Here is a 21,315-nt window from a genome sequence, read left to right as displayed (position 1 = left end):
ATATTGTGACTAATATGTATGAAGCTGAACTTTATTTTCCCTCACCAAAACTAGTCCTGATCAGTAATCCACCTTGGATGGCTTTATAATAAAATAAAAATAAAATAAAATAATAATAAAGAAAAAGAAAAAGAAAAAGAAAAAGGAGACACAGTCAGCATTTGGCTAAGTATAGTGATTGCAATATTTTTGAATTTAATCAAACACACCACAGTGGTTTTCAGAGTATTTTTTAATTACATTCTGTGACTGTGTTCATATCCAAATGGATTTTAGGAATGATTTTTACACTGTCCATAATTTGTGCATAAAGATAACAGAAATCAGATAACATTGTGCAAGATGTACAACCTTCAGACTTAAAAATGAAGCACGTAGAAACACATCCAGCAGGAGGAAGGCCTTTTCAATAAGTTTTTCTTTTCATAACATGAAATCACAGATTTAAAACTGTACAATAAAGCATATGCAGAATTTTTTCAGACTTACCGAGAAAGGCCTATGGGGATTTGTCTAAGGACAGATTCTGCTACGCTTACTAACACTGAAAAGAACATGAGTAATTTTGGATATACTCAGTGTAAGTAAATGTGCCAGAATTTAGTCCTTAGTAGTTACATTAACTTTTATTCAACTACAAGTTAGGCAAAATAAATGCTTAAGGCAAATTTTGTTGTATATATTTTTCGAAGCTAACATAATTATATGTACTTTGTTTATAATACACTAAAGGAATGTACATTATGGTATGTGGAACATGTGGCAGGAAGAAATCAGATACATTATAGTTAAAACATTCAGTTTCCTGTTTATAGAAATGAAACTCAGATTTTCTATTTGTATAAAACCCACGATGTATTGAAATTTTATCATAAATGCCACTTGGGCTTACAGTTAAAAACATTTCTGGAGTTAGAGATGTAAACAAATATGGAGATATATGGGGAAATTTTATGTTCTGTTACTTTTAGTGTGTAACGCAAGTCAAAACAACAGCTGTGCTACCACTTTGAAGATTTAAGTGATATGCTTCTTTACAATATCATATATTAAATTAGTTAGCGACAGTAACTTAATTTTAAATGATTTTTAAAAGTAGCGGCTCCTTAGCTGACATAGTTTCAGTATCCTTTACCTTCATTTTGTGAGTGCAATGTCACAATCCAGGCAAATCATATTTCAGCAGACATTCCTTTCTTGTAAAATGTTTCTTAATCAATGCAATCGTAAAATAGACGTGTTTGCCACAAGCAACAGTAATGCAAAGAACACGGTCAAACAAGCAGCTAGGATGCTATGGAAACTACCCAATGCTTACGCTCAAATACTGTATGGCTGGCACAGCAATCAGGAGCAGAGATGCTTCCAGAGGCATTATCTGTTACATAAGTCCTGTCAACCAGGGCAGCCCTCCTCACAGTAAGGTAGGGAATGACATACTGAAGTCTATACTTTGTTATTCTGTAAAATGCTTTCTCTACCAACTGATGATGGCAGCTAACTATGCCACAATAGCTCCTGAACCCGGGAGGGGGTGCAAGAGCAAGCGTGTTAGCAGCCCTTTCACCTAGTGATCTTGAATGCTGTGGAGAGATCCTGCCCTACAGCTTGTGTGGTAGGATCTTTTGATCTTAAGAACTGAACAGTACAGTGCAGCGCAGCATTTAGTCGTTAAGCGATGGAAGAGGTTCACATTTAAAATCATATGGAATGGAATGTCTTTAAAATTATAACCACACTAATACGCTGAAGAAAACACTTTTTGATGGGTTTTGAAAAGTTAAAAAGGAGAAATTTGTAAGTACTTTTTAAGGATTTCTTGTATTTAAAGCTTTCAAAGGTAATATTCACAGCTAACTTCAAGAATGTCAAAACACGCTGGACTTAGCCAAAATAATTATGGGGCTTGGGCAAAACATATGGCTTTCATGGCCACATGCATGTTTTTGTGATCTACATTTATTCCTTAACTAATTTTTCTTATTAATGTACAGAATCCATAATATATGCATATAAACTCACCTATGATGAATTCCAAATGTCTATAAAGGTCTCTTAAAAAAGTAAAAGTAGCCCTCCCTCAAACTTAACAAATCTTTTAGCAAATTCTGGAACTTTGATCTCTATGCCTAGGATCAAAAAGTTAAAAGCATTTCCAGTTCTATGATTTTTCAAATGTTTCTATGCCTCTTCTCAGAAGTGAGGATAATTTTAAAAAAATATCTGAGATAACTTAAAACTAAGTTCTGTCTTAACTAGTTATTATCATTGTCTCCACATATATCTCTTTTTAAAAGTCTTGTCCAAATGAAACATCCTATATCTATATGATCCCTAATGTAATGGTCCAAGAGAAAGGATATTTTCATACAATGGAATCTCATTAACCTTGGAAATGTAACTAACAAATACCCCATCTGATGGAAATCTTATATTTTTATGACAAATGAAGTTGTCACTCTTCAGTCACTTCCTCTTTAGGTTGTTTAAGCTCATTCAATAAATCTTTACCAGCTGCTCCTGCTTTTGAAGCAAACAGAATAGCACCCTGCTTAAAACCCAATGTCTTCAAGCTTCTGGCATAATCCGCAAATACCACGTGGATTAGTTTATGTAAATGGTGGTTAAGGAAAACAGAAGTGAGAGATAATGGAGAAGGCTCAGAACCAGGCTTCTCTTATACCCACCCATGTCTAAGCAGGAAATGCTGAACACTGCTGTTAATCACTTGTTCGCTTCTGGAACAAGATACCAAGTATCATCTAAAAGCAACCTCTAAGCACAAATTATGGCAAAAATCCTAATGCAAATGATTTTACAAATAGCTGCTCGGCACCATTATTTCAGATCATCTAATAGCAGCAACAAATTAAATACTGCAAAATGTTGATGAGGGTCTATGGAAATTAATTTGAACACCCAGATACAACAATACAAATTTAATATCTTATCTTGACATATATTAGTTTTCTAATGGTACAAAGATCCCATTTTTAGCAAACAGACTGCAAGATATTGGCAATAAAATAAGTTGGGATGATCTATAGGACTCACTTGGGGCTTTGTCAGCTGGGAGCACCCAGGTCATCCCAAAATTCATGTAAATAAAAATCTTTATAATGGTTACAATTTTCAAGATTCAACACATCAGCAGAAGTGTACACTGGACGAAACAAGCTCTCAGGTGGCTTTTTTATTGTTAAGCTTTCATCTCACACTACACTTCGATCTATAACTTACATAATTCTTACAAGATCAAAACTGATGAGCTTTTTAGTAAAGCAAAAAATATATTCTTGCTAGCACACACTGCAGGGGAGTGTGCCAAAAGACCTGAAATTTAACGGACATCGTGGTGTACAATTTTTAAAAAGATAACTGCCTCATTAACCTAGCTAGCTTAACCTAGCTATGTGCCCAGCAGTAACCAGCAATTTAGCCCAAGATCCATCAGCATCAACATTCTGCCATCTGCTCCCTTCTCCACTCCCAAATTTAAAGGTGTGAATTTAGGTAGTAGCATGCATAGGTTTGCTCTTATTCTTGCTCCCTTGTTTGTTTCCCAGTGCCACTGATTTAACAGAATACAGGAAGAGGCTGGTATTGTGATTTGGGTGTATATTTTCTCTCCACTCATTTCCTTATTCTGTTGTTCCTTCAAGAAGTGCAGTACACACCCTGGGGGAAATAATTACTAGGAGTTTCTTTTCCTGTACAGACTAGCTAATTTTATATATAAACACACCATATGTCTTTAGGAAAAGGATATTTGTATCTTCATTAACTTCAATTGTGCCATACTTCAAACACACCTCAACAAATAAGGCAGCTCTATCAAAATACCTCATGCTGTTGAAAAGAAAAACAAACAAACTTGTTAGGACAGGAAGATGTAAAAGTTCTTCAAACCATTTTGATCTGGCTTACATAACTCTGTAATTCAAGAGTATTCAATGAGTTGATCTTTGATGCTAAAGTTTTGAAAGGACAAGGTTCAATTTACTAGCTCCGAGTAACAGCTATTATAAAATGTTAGCACTCGTTTAGATGCTGGCACCTTTAAAAGCTGCTGAAAAATTTAAAATGCCAGCATTTTCCCTTGAAATTACAGAAAAAGCATCAGTACAAGCACATAGACAAGGATGACATGCTGTTGAGGTAACTGTCAACTAAAGAAAACAGAATGAATTGTTCAAAAACTGAATTAAATGTAAGACGTTCACAGAAAAAAACTATTTCCTGATCATACGTTCAGCTGACAATTTTGGACAAAGCAGTGTAGAGAATGTGCTCATTCAGCTCTACCTGTGCAGCATCTCTGCAACTCTTGTAAAACATCCTAGTGATAAGAGGACAAGGATGGCCTTGGATTTCTGGTTGACTTGGGGAGAGCAAAGGTGATCAACCCAACGTTTCAAGACATCACCACACTCCTCTGAATTCAAACGAACCTTTGGGAGATAAAGAAGACTCAAGTCTGAATGCACAAATTGCTATATAACTAAAGAAAACATTTCTGTGACAAGCCACGTACAAGTTTACTACAAGATTTTATCTGATTATAACTTCATTACAACTCAGCAGATTCTTACTCAGAGTTTATCTCAAGTTACCACTTCCAAAATCCCAAATGCACTGGTCCCTAGAATGATAATAACGAGGAAAATGAGAAACACAAAAAAGTTCTCAGATCACTTAAACCTTGACATAGGAAATCAGGCTTGCTTGCTTGCTATGCATTCCACTACACGTACTCCTGACGGTATGCAGAAGTCTTCCAGGGGGTACATCAACTCATCTAGATATTTGCCTAGTTTTACAACAGGCTACATAAAGAGCACTAGCAAAGTCAGTACCAACTAAAATTTCATACGACTTGTTTATACTGCTCTACATACTGTACACTGAAATGTAAGTACAATATTTATATTCCAATCGATTTATTTTATAATTACGTGGTAAAACTAAGAAAGTAAGCAATATTTCAGTAATAGTGCGCTGTGACACTTTTGTATTTTTATATCTGATTTTGTAAGCAAGTAGTTTTTAAGTGAGCTGAATCTTGGGGGTACGCAAGATAAATCAGCCTCCTGAAAGGGGTACAGTAGTCCAGAAAGGCTGAGACCCACTGCACTAACAGGCTTTGCTGCAATCAAAAGTGTCAAGGAATTAAATACAATGGGAGAAATCTCAACTTCTCCTAAAGATCTAAAAAACCAAAACAGGCAAATAAAAATGGGACTCATATCTTTGGAAAAATCTATATTGCCCCTCTCCCTTGCCTCTTCCAGTGAAATAGCTAAACAGATTGAAATTTTTATTACTTTAGGATAGACACCCGCGAAAGTGAAATATAACATCTTTTTATTATTTTAATTTTTTTCCAGACATTAAAATAAATCACATAAGGGATATACATTTTTACAAAAGAAAAATGTAGATAACAATCAGAGCAGATTATTAAAATGTCTTTGACAAATCTTTGGTCACAAACTAGAAAACTGGGAATTTTGACCATTGTTAGTCCCCAATCCTATAATCTGATCCATGCAGGTGGGCCTCTGTGACTCCCTATGGGAGAAGGTGTCTGCCTGCAATGATCCAGTTGCAGGGTTGGGACATTATAGCTTAATGCATTGGAAAGAACTTTTCTCATTGATATGTTTCTGAATTGATACTGTAATTGATACTTCAAGTCTGAAGGACCTCGAAATCCACACTAATCTCTATAAATATACGTTTTGAGGAAGGCTTTTTATGTTCAAAGTTTAATTTATACTTATTTTATTTCCAATGTTCTGCAAGCTGTTAAGGTAAAGAAAATGTCTTTTACGACTAAATAAAAGACATAGGATATCTTTTGCATTTTTAGTTACAGGTGGCATTTTTGACTGGGTCATGGGAAAAAATGTAGACCGTAACCAATGAATAGAATATCAATGGAACAAAGTCATCAGTGTATTTTTGTTGCGAGCTAACTGAATCATTGACAGTATATAAACAAAACCAAATGCCACTGCAGTTTAAAATAAGCCAAAAATTGATGCAGGGCTTCTTTGTACTATCTGGGTAATAATCTGGATTGAGCAATTACATACTTTTGCAAGCCATGCTGCACGGTTCCATTCTCCGTAGGTTTGCAAATAACGACACGCATCAGCAGCTTTATCTATTAGACTGAGCAACTGCACGCCCTCTGGAAAATAAAAGTAGATTACCTAAAACTTGACTCTCAGCTAAAGTAAAAAAAAAATAGTTGCTATTTAAATGCAACAGATCCTCCCAGAAAGGATCCCTTGCTGCCTTTTGGAATACAGGAGCTCCACAAAGTCCCCAGTTCTAACATCCACCTCTTCATGCATTGTAGAGCTTTGGAGCTCTGAAGGTTATCCAGGACACCATCTCCCTTTGCCTTACATGACATCTGCAGAGCTTAGAAATGCTCCACAAGGTCCTAACCTCTCCTCTGCTTCTCTTTGCCTCAAACAGACATGCTAAGGAGATCATTGGACCACGTAGACTTAATCAGTGTCACAGAATTATACCAAACAACAAGCCCGATTTCTGCAAATCATCCTTTAACTTTTTTTTCAAAAAGTAGCCTAGGCCCTAAAAAAAATATTAACAAAACAGAGTAATATGCTTAAGAAATGTCTAATCACCTATAAATATAAGTAGTTCCACCACATGACTTCAGAAATTCCAGTCAGTCACCTTACAACAAGTATTTATTACATTAGGTAGAAAAAACACAAAGATATAGTTCTAAGAGCCTATTTATATATTAATGGGTTTGAAACAAACTGAAATATAAAAGGACTTTCATTTCCAACCTGTGTGTTTTAATTTTATCCAATAAATATGCTGTTTTCATTAGGAATGTGGCAGCAGCCTTCTTTGGTATTAGCAATAAATTGCAAACAGGCTCATTTCTGGAATATGGTTTGTAATAAAAAATAGACCGACCTGTTCAGCCTTCTTATCAAGTACTTACAATTATGTCTAATGCTTTTTGTACATCTACAAACCCTATAAAACAAGCACCCTATATATGGTTTACTGTAAAAAGAGGCTTTTTGTCTACCTGTATTAATTTCCATAATAATTATCAGTATTAATTGCTTACAAACAAAAGGAAAACACCTATTTTACCTGCTAGCTTTCCATTTGCTATCATGTTGGTTGCTACCAGTTTAATGGTGCTTTGAGAAGGACCTGATGAAGTGACGGTAGTGACCAAACATGCCTTGAGTGAATCACAGTAGTAATGCGGGTTTTCTGCACTTGTCTCTAATAATAGTTGTACTGCTCTGTCAGTCTGGTGAGAAAAAATAAAATTACATCATCTTAAAAATCCCACACTTTTGTTTGGATGTTTTAACCTTTTAAAAAACAAAAAAACAAAAAAAACAACAACTAACAGTTATAGTAACAGAGATAAGAGGGGAAAAAAATCTATTTTTTCAAGTTTGTTTACTAACGGACTACGGTCCCAATTCAAGAATGCACCTTATTTTATTCAGGACCCTACTTAAGTAGACATGATCTGAATAGGGATAGGGTTAAAGCACATGCTTAAGTGCTTTCCAGAAAGAGGCCTACATAGTGGAATCAGTAAATTGAGTATGCAGTTTTCCCTGTTTGTGTGGTCTTTCAGAGCAATAGAGGAAAGAAAAGCAACTTAAAAAGTAGGAGTGAAATAAGATTGTATAAGCAAAGAAACTGGTCAGAGGATGGTACCTGCAATAACCTAGCACAATTTTTTTTAAAATTCACTATATTTAAAGTTGATAAGTTAACGAATTATGGAGAAATATGAAAGGCATTATATATACTTAGTAAAATCTGATTTTAGGCTGCACTGGTTGTGTTGGTATATTATCTCTTTATTCATGTCAAATCTTTTAGATCTGACAGGAGTCATTGATGCCACTATGTCGTCTTGTAAACTTGCATACCAATACTAGCAGTTTTTCCCTGCAAATACTAAGCTATCTGAGCAGCTTGATTATTTTCTTTCAGAGAACTCAAAGGGTAGTATCTGTTTGGTCATCTGACTGAAGAAAGACCCATGTGGAGTTCCAAAAGAAGGATGTGTGTTGAGGTGCTTTTCATATTTGGATGACACTTAACTCTGTTTCCATTTCATTGGACCCAGATGGTGCAGTCGAACAACATACCCAACTGTCTAGCCAAGACTGGGTCTTGGCTGTAGGCTAGCTTGAAGGAACTCGGCCCAGATAAGACAGATATAATGTTGTATGGATAGAGGAAGTATTGAAAAGAACACACAAAACCCACAGAAACAGGTAAGGACATTACAAACAAACAAGCCACTCACAAACCTGCCCCAAGAGAAGAAGTTGGTCAGCACATTTCCTGGTGTGGTCATAGGTTGATCTTTTAACCTCCTGTAGATGTACCCTTTCAAGCTGAAATTTCTGCAGAGAAAAATTAAAATGATTACAAATCTGAGAATAAACTAGCTAATATATGAAAGTGAACTTTTTCCATAATATAAATTGGAAACGCCTGCAAAATTACGTGAGCTTAAAAATATATATAAATGTGAAGTACATATGAATGATCTTATAAGACTATGATACTATTTATTTATTAAACCACAAAAAAAGCCCAGCCTTTAAATAGTACTGAATGCTTTAAGTTCACAATAACAAACACACTGAGATAAGGGTAAAACTCCATTATTAAAACAATCATGCACCTTTTACTTTGAAATAAAAGTGAGGCACTTATATGTAGGAGCTTTAAAATCAAAAGGGAAGAAATGCTCTTCATTTTGTTGATTTAGTCACATACCTACTAAATACTATTTATAAACAGTTTTCAATACCTGGAAGTAGGAATTTTCACACAGTATGTCATAGCATATATCCAATGGGTTGATTAATTTTTCTTGCAGACTATCTGTAGTTTTTGCAGTTAGTGCTTTTTCCTGAGAGAAACTGTGCAAATAATGGGAAGCAACACTCCAAAAATGCAGTTCTGATTCATCCCCATAGAGCCTGAGAAGTCAAAAATCAAAATGAAGCAAACCCTACCATTATACATTGTAGCTACAACCCCCAATACAATCACTTGTAGCCATAATACTGATTCATTGTAGATTTCCCCCCCACATACTACTAGCAATTGTTCTGTATTTTAAAATAATTTCTTTATTCAGAGAATAAGGTACATTCTTTTTGGAATCACAAATATTGTGGGTTACCAATAAGACTTCTTATATATGACATCACAATGATCTCTTTTGAAATATGTTTGACAAACTAGGAAGTGGCAAGTTGGAGGAAAGACAAGGTTATTTAAGGCTCAGTAAATCTCTCCACAAACTAGTTTAGCGAAGGCATTCAATACTTAATCTATCCTTAACTTAATTTTCTGGATTGCTTTATGCTTCACCATTAAGGGGGAAAAAAATCAATCATAAAAGCTTGAAAGCGACTAAAAAATGCAGAACAGGTTAAAAATTGTTGTTATTTGGGCAGAGTAATAACATGACAATGGTCACGGAATTAAAAAAGAGCCCCACTTTCTCTTTTTCTTTGCTTGCTTATGGGCCTAGGTCTTAGGTTATAAGCTCTTTGGGAGAGAGATTGGACTCTATATTCTAGTAAAGTACCGAATACACTTTTGGGCATTGTACGAGTAACTACTACTATTTCAATGTAGGCATGGTAGTTTCTTACACCTTTCTAAAATGCAATTCTGTTCAACCACATTAAAGGAGTCTTTTCATTGTGATATAAAACTCAGTGCAAATACAAATAATTCACTAAGATAGTAACTTAGACCCCATCCTTGAAATACATACACATTCTTAACTTATGTATATCATTAGTGTCATTCATTTTAATACTACTACATACATGCTTAAAGTTAAGCACATTTGTAGGTGCTGACAGGGTCAGGATTATTTAGAAAAACCTTTTGACTTTATCTGAATCTCTGTTACCTTGCAACCAGTAAACATCTCTGCAATAGAGTAAATTCAGGATCAAGAACAAGTTTCTTGATGTCACTGCAAAAACAGAAAGTCATATCTGATCTATAATATGCTGGGCAAGATTTTTAAAAAACAAGTACTATACATTACATCTAGGAATTAAAGTTTAAAAACGAAAACAAGCCTTTTATATCTTCTTGTCAGACAAGGAAAGTAGAAGTTTATCTCATGCTGGCCTGAACAAATAATATTTAATCATGGCAATAGGAACTATACAAGTTTAAGTATGCCTAAACCTTTGCAGGAGCAATTCACTATTTATGAGTTTTAATAGTTAAAATCAGTCTGTCAAGAATGCCTTCTGACTTGCATGTATTGCAATACATGTGAACTATCAGAAGAGTATACCTGAAGCTGTAATATTAGCTTGCAGGAGTTCTATATATTATAAAATTAAATTAACAATCATGTCATAATTATGTAAATATAATCTGGATGGTGTCACTGGACAACAAATACATGTATTATAAATCTATGAATTCAGGTTTTGCATGCATTTTTCTACATACAGAAGAAAATTCGCCTTTTTTTGTGTGTGTGTAGGGGAGGAAAGGGGAAGTGCTTCCAGTTTCTTCGCTGCAAAGACTGCCTTAATAGTTTAAATGAATGTACTGCCATCTGTTGGCTATGCAACCAGGGAGACTGATGTAATATCACCAGAAGTATGAACTTCACCCATGAAGAGTAACTTATCTTGAAAGGGTAGGATTTTCAAAAGTGCCAATGTGATATTTTTCTGGTCAGGGTTTAAAATTCTGAATAATGTTTCGAATTATACTTTTTTTAAAAAATAGGCTGCACCCACTTGGTCCAGGCAGCACTCTGAGGAGCAGACATGTTGAGAAACATTTGCCAATAAACTGTGAATGCCATTTGAATTTAAATGCTGAATATTCCTGGGCCTCCTGCTGGCAGCCACCATCGTCTGTGGCATCAACAATGTGACAACCCAAATGTCTCAAATTAGACATGAGTTTCATCCCACTTTAATGTTTAATACAGTAAATTATTCTGTCAAGTCAATATTAAACAATTTATTTTAAGAAAGATTTCCCATTTGGAATGCTACCGTTCACTTTTCATTAGACAAAGCAGGTCATGAAGTAAGTTAAATTTCATTTATTGTAACAAGTACTTATCTTTAAACACAGTAAAATGTTTTAATACAAAAATAAAAGTTATTCCAGATTGGCTGCTAAATGAAAAACCAATCATTATAACTTTTGCTGCTGCAATCTCAGTCAAAGCAGTATTTTGTTAAAACATTAATAAAATGGTTCTTACTTGGACAATGAATTCAGCTGTTTTTGAAGCAGATTTTTAATATTGTCATTCTCTGGATAATCACTGCAAAGAAAACATTTGATTTAACAGGAATATATATTCTAAGAATTTTATATTTCCTCATAACTAAATTGGCAATATTATCTGAAGTGGCAGAAGAGTGATGGCTATGTACAACACAAAGCATGGAGGAAGCAGACTTAATGTTCTCATGTCCTTAATAAAAAAACAGTTTAGACAGAAAATCTTGGACATCAATTACTAGTTCCCAAGTACTAATCATGGCTAATCTTCACTCCTGCTCACCCTCATTACTCCCACATCTTTGTTATTGTCTCCCTTCTCTTCGCATTTCCTTCTTACCCACTCACCTTTAGGTCTCCCCCTTTTTCATGTTGCCTGCCCATTCCTAATCCTCAATCCCACTTGTCTCACAAGTTCTTTTCTTATCTCCACTTTTTTCTCTATTGCTTACTCCTGCTTATTTTCAGCAATAATAAATCCAATCTTGACCATCCTCTTAATCTTACCCTTTATGCCCAACTGTCACCATGGCTTTCCCACACTGGTCCCTCACTCATCAATCTCACCCCCATTTCAACTACAGTAGAACCTCAGAGTTACAAACACCTGAGAGACGAACTGACAAGTCAATCACACACCTCATTTGGAATCGGAAGTATGCAATCAGGCAGCAGACACAGGGGGGAAAAAAGCAAATGCCGTACAGTACAGTACAGTGTTAAATGTAAACTACAAAAAATATAAAGGGAAAGTTAAAAAAAGACTTGACAAGGTAAGGAAATTGTTTCTGTGCTTGTTTAATTTAAATTAAGATGGTTAAAAGCAGCATTTTTCTCTGCATAGTAAAGTTTCAAAGCTGTATTAAGTCAATGTTCAGTTGTAAATTTCTGAAAGAACAACCATGTTTTGTTCAGAGTTATTAACAACCTCCATTCCAGAGGTGTTCAGAACTCTGAGGTTCTACTGTATTCTAGAATGCCTGCTTTCATAAAAAACCATCCCCAATCTCTTCACCTCTCACTCCCTTCCATCTCCTTGAACTCATAGAAACCCAGATTTCCCCTTACAACACAGTAGCCTTAATTTTCAAAAGTGGCTCATGATATTGGGTGCCCTATTTTTTAGGTGCCCAACTTGAGAAACCCGAAAGTGGCCTAGTTTTCAGAGAGTGGGTGCTCAGTACTTCTGAAAACCACTCCCCTTTAAGGAGTCTCCAGTTAGGCACCCAAAAATAGAGGCCCTCAAAATCACTACCCACTTTGGAAAATGTAGGCCAACATGTTTGCAGCTGTTCTTTCTTATGGTAGTCTTTACTTCTCTCACATCCTCCAAACTGAGGGCTTGCCCACACAAACACTTAGTTGGCAGCAAGCTGGTGTGTGAATCTACCCCATACTGGCCTGCTATACAATAAATGTCTGTGTTGACCCTGCTGCTGTGCACTAAAAATTCCCAAGTGAGCTTTAATGTACTCTGTTTCAAAGCAGCCTAGATCAAAGCATACAAGGGAATTTTTAGAGCACGGCAGCCAGGGCCGGCTCCAGGGTTTTGGCCGCCCCAAGCAGCCAAACAAACAAACAAAAAAGCCGCGATCGTGATCTGCGGCGGCAATTCGGCGGGAGGTCCTTTGCTCCGAGCAGGAGTGAGGGACCGTCCGCCGAATTGCCGCCAAACAGCTGGACGTGCCGCCCCTCTCCGAAGTGGCCGCCCCAAGCACCTGCTTGGTAAGCTGGTGCCTGGAGCCGGCCCTGACGGCAGCACAGTCCGCATGGACACTTAGAGCACGGCATGCTAGTGAAAGGTATAGTCACACTCCAGCTAGCCATGAACTAAGTGTCCATGTAGACAAGCCCTGAGATGGCTCCCAAAGGCTGCAGTGGAAGTGTCTATCTTCTCTTCTCTTGCTGTTTGCAGCCCCTTCCTCTTTCTCACTCCATTTCCATTTTTGATCAATACCCCATTCAACTCCCTATTCCCTTCCTTTCAAAGCTGAAATCATCTGCTCCCCAATGGACTCACTGCTCTCCATCTCATCACAAACTGTCATGCTTCTCTTTGGGGAGTTCAACTTTCACGATGGTGTCCTGCATAGCCCCTTTAGCTTCCACCTCCTTACCATCTCATTTGACTTATGTACTTTATATTTCATTTGCATTAAGGCCATATTAATAATATATATCATGCAAATAAGATTGCCTATATTGACCATATCATTTTGCACATTGATTATCTTCTTAGATTGTAAACTCTTTAGGGCAAAGAGTGAATCTTCCTATGGTCTGTACGTTGCCCTGAGCAATCCTCATGGGGTCTAAGCTATTGAACTATAAATAATACATGTTACATCCTGATAAGGTGATCCATTTTGATAGAAATCTGCACCACTAAAGAGGAAACATGATCATTAGTATAGGGGAACGGACACTTGGAATTACTCTCTAGTGGCCACCTCTAACTTTGAAATCACCTCCTTTTAGAATGAAAACATCTTTTTGGTTTTTGATGCAATATGTTGCATGAGTTTCTAATTCTAACTACAGACAATTGCTATTGTCTTAAAAACTTAGGGTCTGTTTTCAAAGATGAAGGTAGGTTGGTGCCACTTGAAATAAAACAAATCTATGACCTCACATCCCTCTTGGTTGATGAGAGCGAAGTACTGCCCCTCCATTCCGACTGCTCTTTAAGTGCTGAAGTTCACCCATTTAACAACCTTCTCCCAAATAATACATAGGAGATCTGCATGCGATAATAGTTAAAAGTTTGAACAGAAAATGAAAACAAAGCCTTACATGTGTAAAATATCCAGAGTACATTTATCATTCCATGGCTGATGCAGCAAGAAGGCTTTTAAAGCTAAGGAGGCCCTTGGAACAAGGAGATAAGGGCACCACACAGGCTCTGAAATAGAAGAAAGGAAGTGAGGAGGGAAATGAGTCATTGTCAAGATCTATGAGTAGCTAACCTCTAATGACATAGCATTTAAAAACTATAAAATGTATTGGTACCTGCCTGTGCCAGAAGATAAAATATTAGATATTGGGCCAGATTTGAATCCCAGGTGTACAGCATGGATCATTGCACATGAAAGTCTGCCGCTACACATGAGCAAAAAGATTTTCTAGGACATACAGTTAGTCACTATACATTTACAATCAGAACCTGGTCTCCTCTGTCTTTGGCTTTTAGTTTAGTTAAAATCTGGTTGCAGATGCATTTGCAAAGTAAAAGTGAAATTTGAGTTAAGCAGAGATGTATGTGGCGGAATGATTCTATAAAGCAGATGTGAAAAAAATTCAAGCAAGATATGCCAGAATGCCTCATCCTTACACATCACAATTACTATGGACTCCAGTGAAACTGAGTCTTTATCACAGTATTCAGGAATATCTGCAGTGAAAACAGGAAGCATCAATATGATTTTATAGGGAGGGAATTAAACTAAACGTATATCGATACTGAATACCTCAAAACTCTGCTCAGTAGGGATACTTGTGCCTAACTATTGCCGTAATGAATCAGATTGGTGGTCCATCTAGTCTGGTATCTAGTCTCTGACACCAGTAAGATGCTCCAAAGGAAGGGGTTAGATTCCCTGTCCTAGAAAATTATTGAATTATACATACATACTATGGGAAGTTTCTTTCTAACCTCCAACTGTTAGTGGTTGGCTTAAACACAAAACTATGACGACTTTTATTTCTTATATTTTCTATCTTATCTCATGTAACCTGTGAGTGTTTTCATTATTGCTATAAATGTCTAATCCTTTTTTTGAATCATACTAAATTCTTGGACTCAGTGATACCTTGTCCTTTAAGCACCACAGGTTAATGACATAAATATGCATTTACACAGTTTAATTTTCAGGTCTCAAAAGATAATTTATGGTAACTAAACTATCCTTCAATGATGCTGATCGCAATGTTACTTGTCTTTCGTCAAAACTATAGCCTTCATAATAGGAAAAAACAATCCATTTTTATTGTAGACAAAGTTAGCAAAGTACTGTATATTAAATCAGACTATGTATCAAACACAGCATCAAATGATGATACCCTTACTCTCACAAATAGTCCCAATGATTTTAATGGGACTGACCCACAGTTTGAAAAATCTGGATCATCTTCAACTCACGATTTAATGTATTAACCATTTTAGCTGCACAGTTTACCCCAAAGATGAAAGAAAGTAAAAGCAATTTTTTGTAAGAACTTATGCTAGCTAAAAACATTGTAAAAAGTCAGATAACAAGGCTGTCACAAACTGACGCACTTCTACAATTTCATGGAAACATCCACTTTGGCCATTGTCAATGACTAGGATTCAAATTCTGGAAATATACAGCAGTATAACAAAAGCAATTTTTCATGTATCACAAACATGACTAAAACTCATGCTGTGTATGTGAATGACTGTTCTGATGCAATGAATTTATGCATATTTATGCAGATAAAACTAAAAAAGCAAAACATGAGTTATTTAGAAATATCAAAAGCTGTATAACCTATTATTATAAAACTGATCCATTTTCCCAAAGTTTCTGGTGTTTGTGAGCTACTTCATCTTCTGGCTTAGACCAGTGGTCTCCAAAGTGGGGTGCACGCACCCCAGGGGGTGCGCCAGAGGATCCTTAGGGGTGCGCGGCAGGAGGAGTTCCTTTTTTGGGGGGGGGGGGCGATTCGGCAGTTTGGGCATGAATCCGAGCGGCTTTTTTGGGGGGGGGGGGGGCGCTTCGGCAGTTCGGGCGTGTGTCCGAGCGGCTTTTTATTTTATTTTTTTGCTTCGGTGCGGCAGCGGGTGCACGCTCAAAAATTTTTTACTGATGGGGTGTGCGATCAAAAAAGTTTGGAGACCACTGGCTTAGACTGATGTCAGTTTTAAACAGTAAAGACTATTTTGCACACCTTTAGAAATGAAATATACTATGGTCTGTAGCAAAAGGGAAACAATTCAAAGCACGTGAGCATTAGGTGCTGTTGAGATCTCTCAGACCTGTTAATACTTGTTCATCCATTCTAAAACATGTTGACTTCATAGTTGTCTCTAGAACTCTGATGCACCCATCATCTGATGCCAAGATCACTTTGTCTGAGGTACAGCAATCCACATCCAGTATTCGGAAGTTGACATTTCTTCCACTTCTTAAACTGCTTACCATCTGTACCTTGAAATATTAAGACATTTTCGCTTTTAGTAATGCTGTTAATCACACTGGTCAAGCTTCTGTGTTGTGCCTCCCAGAGGCGTTTCACAGAACTCGCAAGATAGGTGGAGCTGGAAGGGCTAAGGTGGCATCTTTGCACCCTCCTGATCCTGGAATGCTCTGGGGGCTGGAAAGGCCCCGGTATAATTTAGAGAGCTCTGAGGGCCAGCCCAGGTTAGAGTAGGCTGCCCTATGGGCCACGGCGCTCTCTGCAGTGCTGCATTCTGAGGCCCTGTTCTGATACATGCACCCTGTCCCCACTCCTCAGCCTTGCCCCAAGGGCTTGGGAAAGGGTCTTTAGACAGCAGCTTAATTCTGCAGTGCCTGCATCAGATATAGTGCTTTTCAGACACCCTTTACACTGTTCCAGTATACTAGAGTGGCTTGCAGTGAAGCAGCAGCTCTGTGGCATGACACTGAAGACAATGATGCTCCACTACAGACATACAACAGAGTTGGAGCATCATAGATAAGGAACAAGTTCTAGAGACAGATCTAAGGAGATGTGGCTCTTGTAAGTTGTTTTCCTGGAGACTTTGACCGATTTTCAATTGGAAGTCAATGAGCATTTTAAGGCTTCTACCTAAAAAACCTTCTTTCATTCACAAAAGGAGGGAGTGAACAGCTGCAGGGAGAAATAACCAGTAGCACGGACATCATTCCTGGAGGAAAAGATTACAGAGTCATAGCCTGCTCTGCCTGTGGAATCAATGGAGTTCAAGTGTCTATGGAACTCTGGAGGGAGGAATACAACTCCAGCTACATAAGATGAATCCCAGAATTTTTAAGAGCAATTTTCCCTAATACAGATTTTTCTTGCAGGAGAGGAGAAGCAGGGCCAATGTTAATATCAAGTGTCTGGCCTTCTCATATCCTCTAATAAGTTAAAACCAAGCTCTGAAGATAAGACAACTTTACAATTCCATAAATGTAGATGTTCATTAAACTTTGATAAAGTTTTTGGAAGAGAGATTTTTCTCTTTCTAAGTCTGAGTTCAAAACAACATATGCAACCCAAACTCACTGGAAGAGTGGTAAAATTGTATATTTCAATAGAGCGTCAGCTTTCATAGTGAAAGGCACTTCTCAACTGAAAACAGATTGAAAAAACTAAAAACTAAAAGTCCTTTGTGAAAGGCTGGGTAACTATTATACAGATGTCAACAACAGATTAAATATTATTTTAATCAGATTGCTTCGGCACTTGACCTTCTCTAATTCAAAGCAGCATATTTTGCACACAAGTGAATACTGATAAGAAATAGATGTGTACCTCTTTTGTGTCCCAAACTTCAGCTCCATCATTGTACATTGTTATCACTTTTTGATTTCCTTTCCCAGGGGCAAAGCGTATTTTTCTCACCCAGCTTCGGTGCGTGGGGATCCCCCTGGGGACAAAAGGGCAACAGGTTCAATTTCATTCTGAGGAACAGATATGCCATAAATTGTTAATATAAATTCTCCCTTAAGCATTTACACTTTGATCCTGTATAAATTTGTAGAACTAATCATCCAAAGCTATATAAATAGATTAGCAAAAAACCCACAAAATATCAAAAATTGACAGCTCTATAAAAAAAGTGGTTGCGGGACGGGGAAATATCAGAACATTTAATACTATTAGTTATCTAAATTTATTATGAAATAATCTTGCTTGGATTAAACATAACGGGCAAGATCTCTGGTCGGTGTGAATCATCGTCAGTTTCATTTAAGTCAGTGGAACTATACCAGTTTACACCAGTGGGAACATTCTATATCACAGAACCAGAAATTAATGGTGAATTTGGTACAAGTGATCATGACTTGATCACACTTATAATGTCCAGAGCAGTGATGTATATACTTGATGCTTTAAAAGGGCCAATTTCACAAAGCTGAAACCAATTATGAGCCAGATCAGCTGGGAAGAAGAATTTAATCAGAAAAATGTGAATGATAATTGGGAATTGTCTAAGGAAATTTTACTAGATGCCCAAAAAGCCACAATCTCACACTGAGGAAGATCCAATAGCTAGATACTGAAGCGACACAAATACAGACTAGAAATAAGGTATACATTTTAAAGAGTGAGGGTAAATAAACATAGGAGCAATTTACCAAGGGTCATGGTGGATTCTCCATCATTGGCCATTTTAAAATCAAGATTGAACGTTTTTCTAAAAGATATTCTAGGACAGTGATTCTCAAACTAGGGACACCGCTTGTTCAAGGAAAGTCCCTGGCGGGCTGGGCCAGTTTGTTTACCGGCCGCGTCCGCAGGTTCGGCCGATCGCGGCTCCCACTGGCCGCGGTTTGCTGCTCCAGGCCAATGGGGGCTGCAGGAAGGGCGGCCAGCATGTCCCTCTTTCCCACTTTCCCTGAACAAGTGGCAGCCCTAGTTTGAGAACCACTGCTCTAGGAATTATTTTGGGGGAAGTTTTATGGACCGTGTTATACAGGTCAGACTAGATGATCACAATGGTACCTTCTGGCACGGGAGTTATAAATTTATTAACATGGCCCAATATCTCTCTGGTTAATCACTCTCTGCTAGGACATGACTGAGAATTTTCTTTTTAAAAATACAATCTTGAATAGTTATCTCAGACAACACACAATCATCTACTGCAGAGAAAAAAAAAAAGAATTAAAAATGTTTTACCTTTCCTTCATTTTATATGAATTAGTAAGATTTTATTCACACTCATACCTGGATACTCTTGCTTTCAAATCCCAGAAGTTTAAGTTTCCATCAACATCTCCGAGAACCATCGTATCTCCTTTCCACGCAATACAAGTAATGCTACCCATGCTTCCCTGCAAGTATTTAAGAAGAAGAATGAAACTGTGTAATTAATAGTAGCATACATCGGCATAAACATATCAGTACTGATATTTCCTCATTTTCCACAATAGGTAAATCTAATGGGCCAAATTCTTCTCTGTTACAACAAAGCAATGCAGTTGAATTTAATGGAGTTGTTCTGGGTCAGAGGACAGAATCTGCCACATCATATTTTTGAAGACTTTTTGTCCTGAATGAAGTGTTTTGTATTATCACCTTTGGGGTTTTAAAGCATGAAAAGCTTTTGTGTCCCTAGATGTATGTAAACCCCAAGTGACAGGACTCAATTATCAAACATTCACAGGACCAACAAACAATACTAGGAAACAGAAATAAGAGGATTCCAAATTGATAGATAAATTTATCTGAGCCTTCATGTTTGATGCAGGAAAGTGGCTGCACTTCAGAGAAGCAAAAAATTGTTAAAAGGTCACAAAAAGAAAGCTCTGACCCATTACAAATCTGTACACAACCCATGCCCTTTCTGTTCAGTTCATGATTTGATGCCATTACAAAAGAAATTACAGCTGAACAAATGACTAACTTAAGAGAAACTCACACTAAGGTTAATTATTAGAATGCAACATTCAGTTTTTGAACACTGAAATACAACATGTAATTTTAATCTAAAATGACAAAAGCTATAATTAGTCTGCACCTAGATATTAATATTTCTTGTTCTACAAATTAGTCTCAAGCTTTTTTTTTTTTTTTTTTCAGGTCACAATATAAAAACGGTGATTGAAACGAAGTGTTATGTGCAGCTCAGATAATGCATTTTCCAACCAATAATTTTGTTGTGCCCCAGAAGAAGGAAAAATGATGATCCAGTAGACAGGCCACCAGACTTGAACTCAGGAGACCTCAGTTCGATTCCTAGCTCAGTAAAGGCTTCCTGTGTGATCTTGGGCAAATCACTTAATCTGCCTAGGTCTCAGGTGGGAATCGCAGGGGTAATGTGAAAACAAAATTCATTAGTGACTGTGAGGTGCTCAGATTCTATGGTCACGAGGTCCATGTAAGTACCTAGATAAATAGTTATGTTTTCCACAAATTTACTGATATAAAAACAACCCATCATATCAACATGAAAAGTTCTCCAAACTTATGACTAAAAAGTGTTGCAAACATTTTTTTCCTTGTTTGACAGGTTATAATGTATTATATACCTGTAAAACTGTCTCTGAAGATAGGAACCTACAAAAAAAAATCCAAGATCTTGGGTCACTAAATCCATGGTCTGGCACAGACAGTGCCAATGCTGCCTCCCTGTGGGTAGCAGCCATAAGCAAGAGACACACAGAGCTATGCGTAGTGTGTTATAGTCTCCAATGAGCCTTTTTCACTACAACCATTATAGAGTCAGGGAACCTACATTCTAATTTGATTGTTATAACCTCTGTAAAGTGAAAGTGAGTACTAACAGTCATTTAATCTTCTAAAATAGGGGTTATCAAGCATTTTCATAATTTGGACTGCATCTTAAACTGTGTTATGGGCCCACATGCTTTCCTCTGACAATTATATGGAAAAGTAATTTTAGAAAAATATTTAAAATAGTTATAGCTTCTTTTAATAAAATTGAGAAGCTGAAAACAAGGAGATTCAGCACCATACATCCAGTCAACTCTGCATGGACCATCAGCAAGGGTTCCATTTACCACTGTCTGTCATGAACCATAGCTTACGGTCACTATTCAAAAATGACGAAGAGCTGGCCAAAACCAAGACCATGCATCAGAACTTTGGACTGTCTGAAACCCAAATTTTGTGGCTTTAGCACACCTGTAGAAATAGGTCAGGGATTTGTGTGTATTTAAGTACCTTTATCCCAATATTTTGTATTTGCTTTACTCCTAAACATTTAATCTGTTGAGAGGTATTAATTCAGAGAAAAATAATTCTCAAGAGACATCTGGTCTGGAATACTTTAATGTTACTGGATTA

At 37.0% G+C, this 21,315-nt stretch overlaps 1 protein-coding gene across 1 annotated transcript in view; it reads right to left on the bottom strand.

Moving 5' to 3' along the window:
- Nucleotides 1-2,455: 2,455 nt before the first annotated feature.
- The window catches only part of WDR11 (WD repeat domain 11), a 71,407-nt gene continuing 52,547 nt past the window's right edge, over nt 2,456-21,315 (bottom strand). The window contains exons 17-29 of the mRNA XM_065407823.1: nt 19,234-19,340; nt 17,815-17,929; nt 16,331-16,502; nt 14,128-14,236; nt 11,312-11,374; nt 9,977-10,042; nt 8,855-9,026; nt 8,346-8,441; nt 7,153-7,318; nt 6,099-6,196; nt 4,306-4,451; nt 3,770-3,849; nt 2,456-2,613 (exon numbers count right to left, since the gene is read on the bottom strand). Of these exons, the coding sequence (XP_065263895.1) occupies nt 2,456-2,613; nt 3,770-3,849; nt 4,306-4,451; nt 6,099-6,196; nt 7,153-7,318; nt 8,346-8,441; nt 8,855-9,026; nt 9,977-10,042; nt 11,312-11,374; nt 14,128-14,236; nt 16,331-16,502; nt 17,815-17,929; nt 19,234-19,340 (1,548 nt within the window). The remainder of the gene's footprint in view (nt 2,614-3,769; nt 3,850-4,305; nt 4,452-6,098; nt 6,197-7,152; nt 7,319-8,345; nt 8,442-8,854; nt 9,027-9,976; nt 10,043-11,311; nt 11,375-14,127; nt 14,237-16,330; nt 16,503-17,814; nt 17,930-19,233; nt 19,341-21,315) is intronic.

Source organism: Emys orbicularis, chromosome 7 (genome assembly GCF_028017835.1).
Source record: "Emys orbicularis isolate rEmyOrb1 chromosome 7, rEmyOrb1.hap1, whole genome shotgun sequence".
Classification (NCBI taxonomy): Eukaryota; Metazoa; Chordata; order Testudines; family Emydidae; genus Emys; species Emys orbicularis.
Note: the sequence above shows the minus strand (reverse complement) of the source record. Positions and strands in the feature narration are given on the sequence as shown.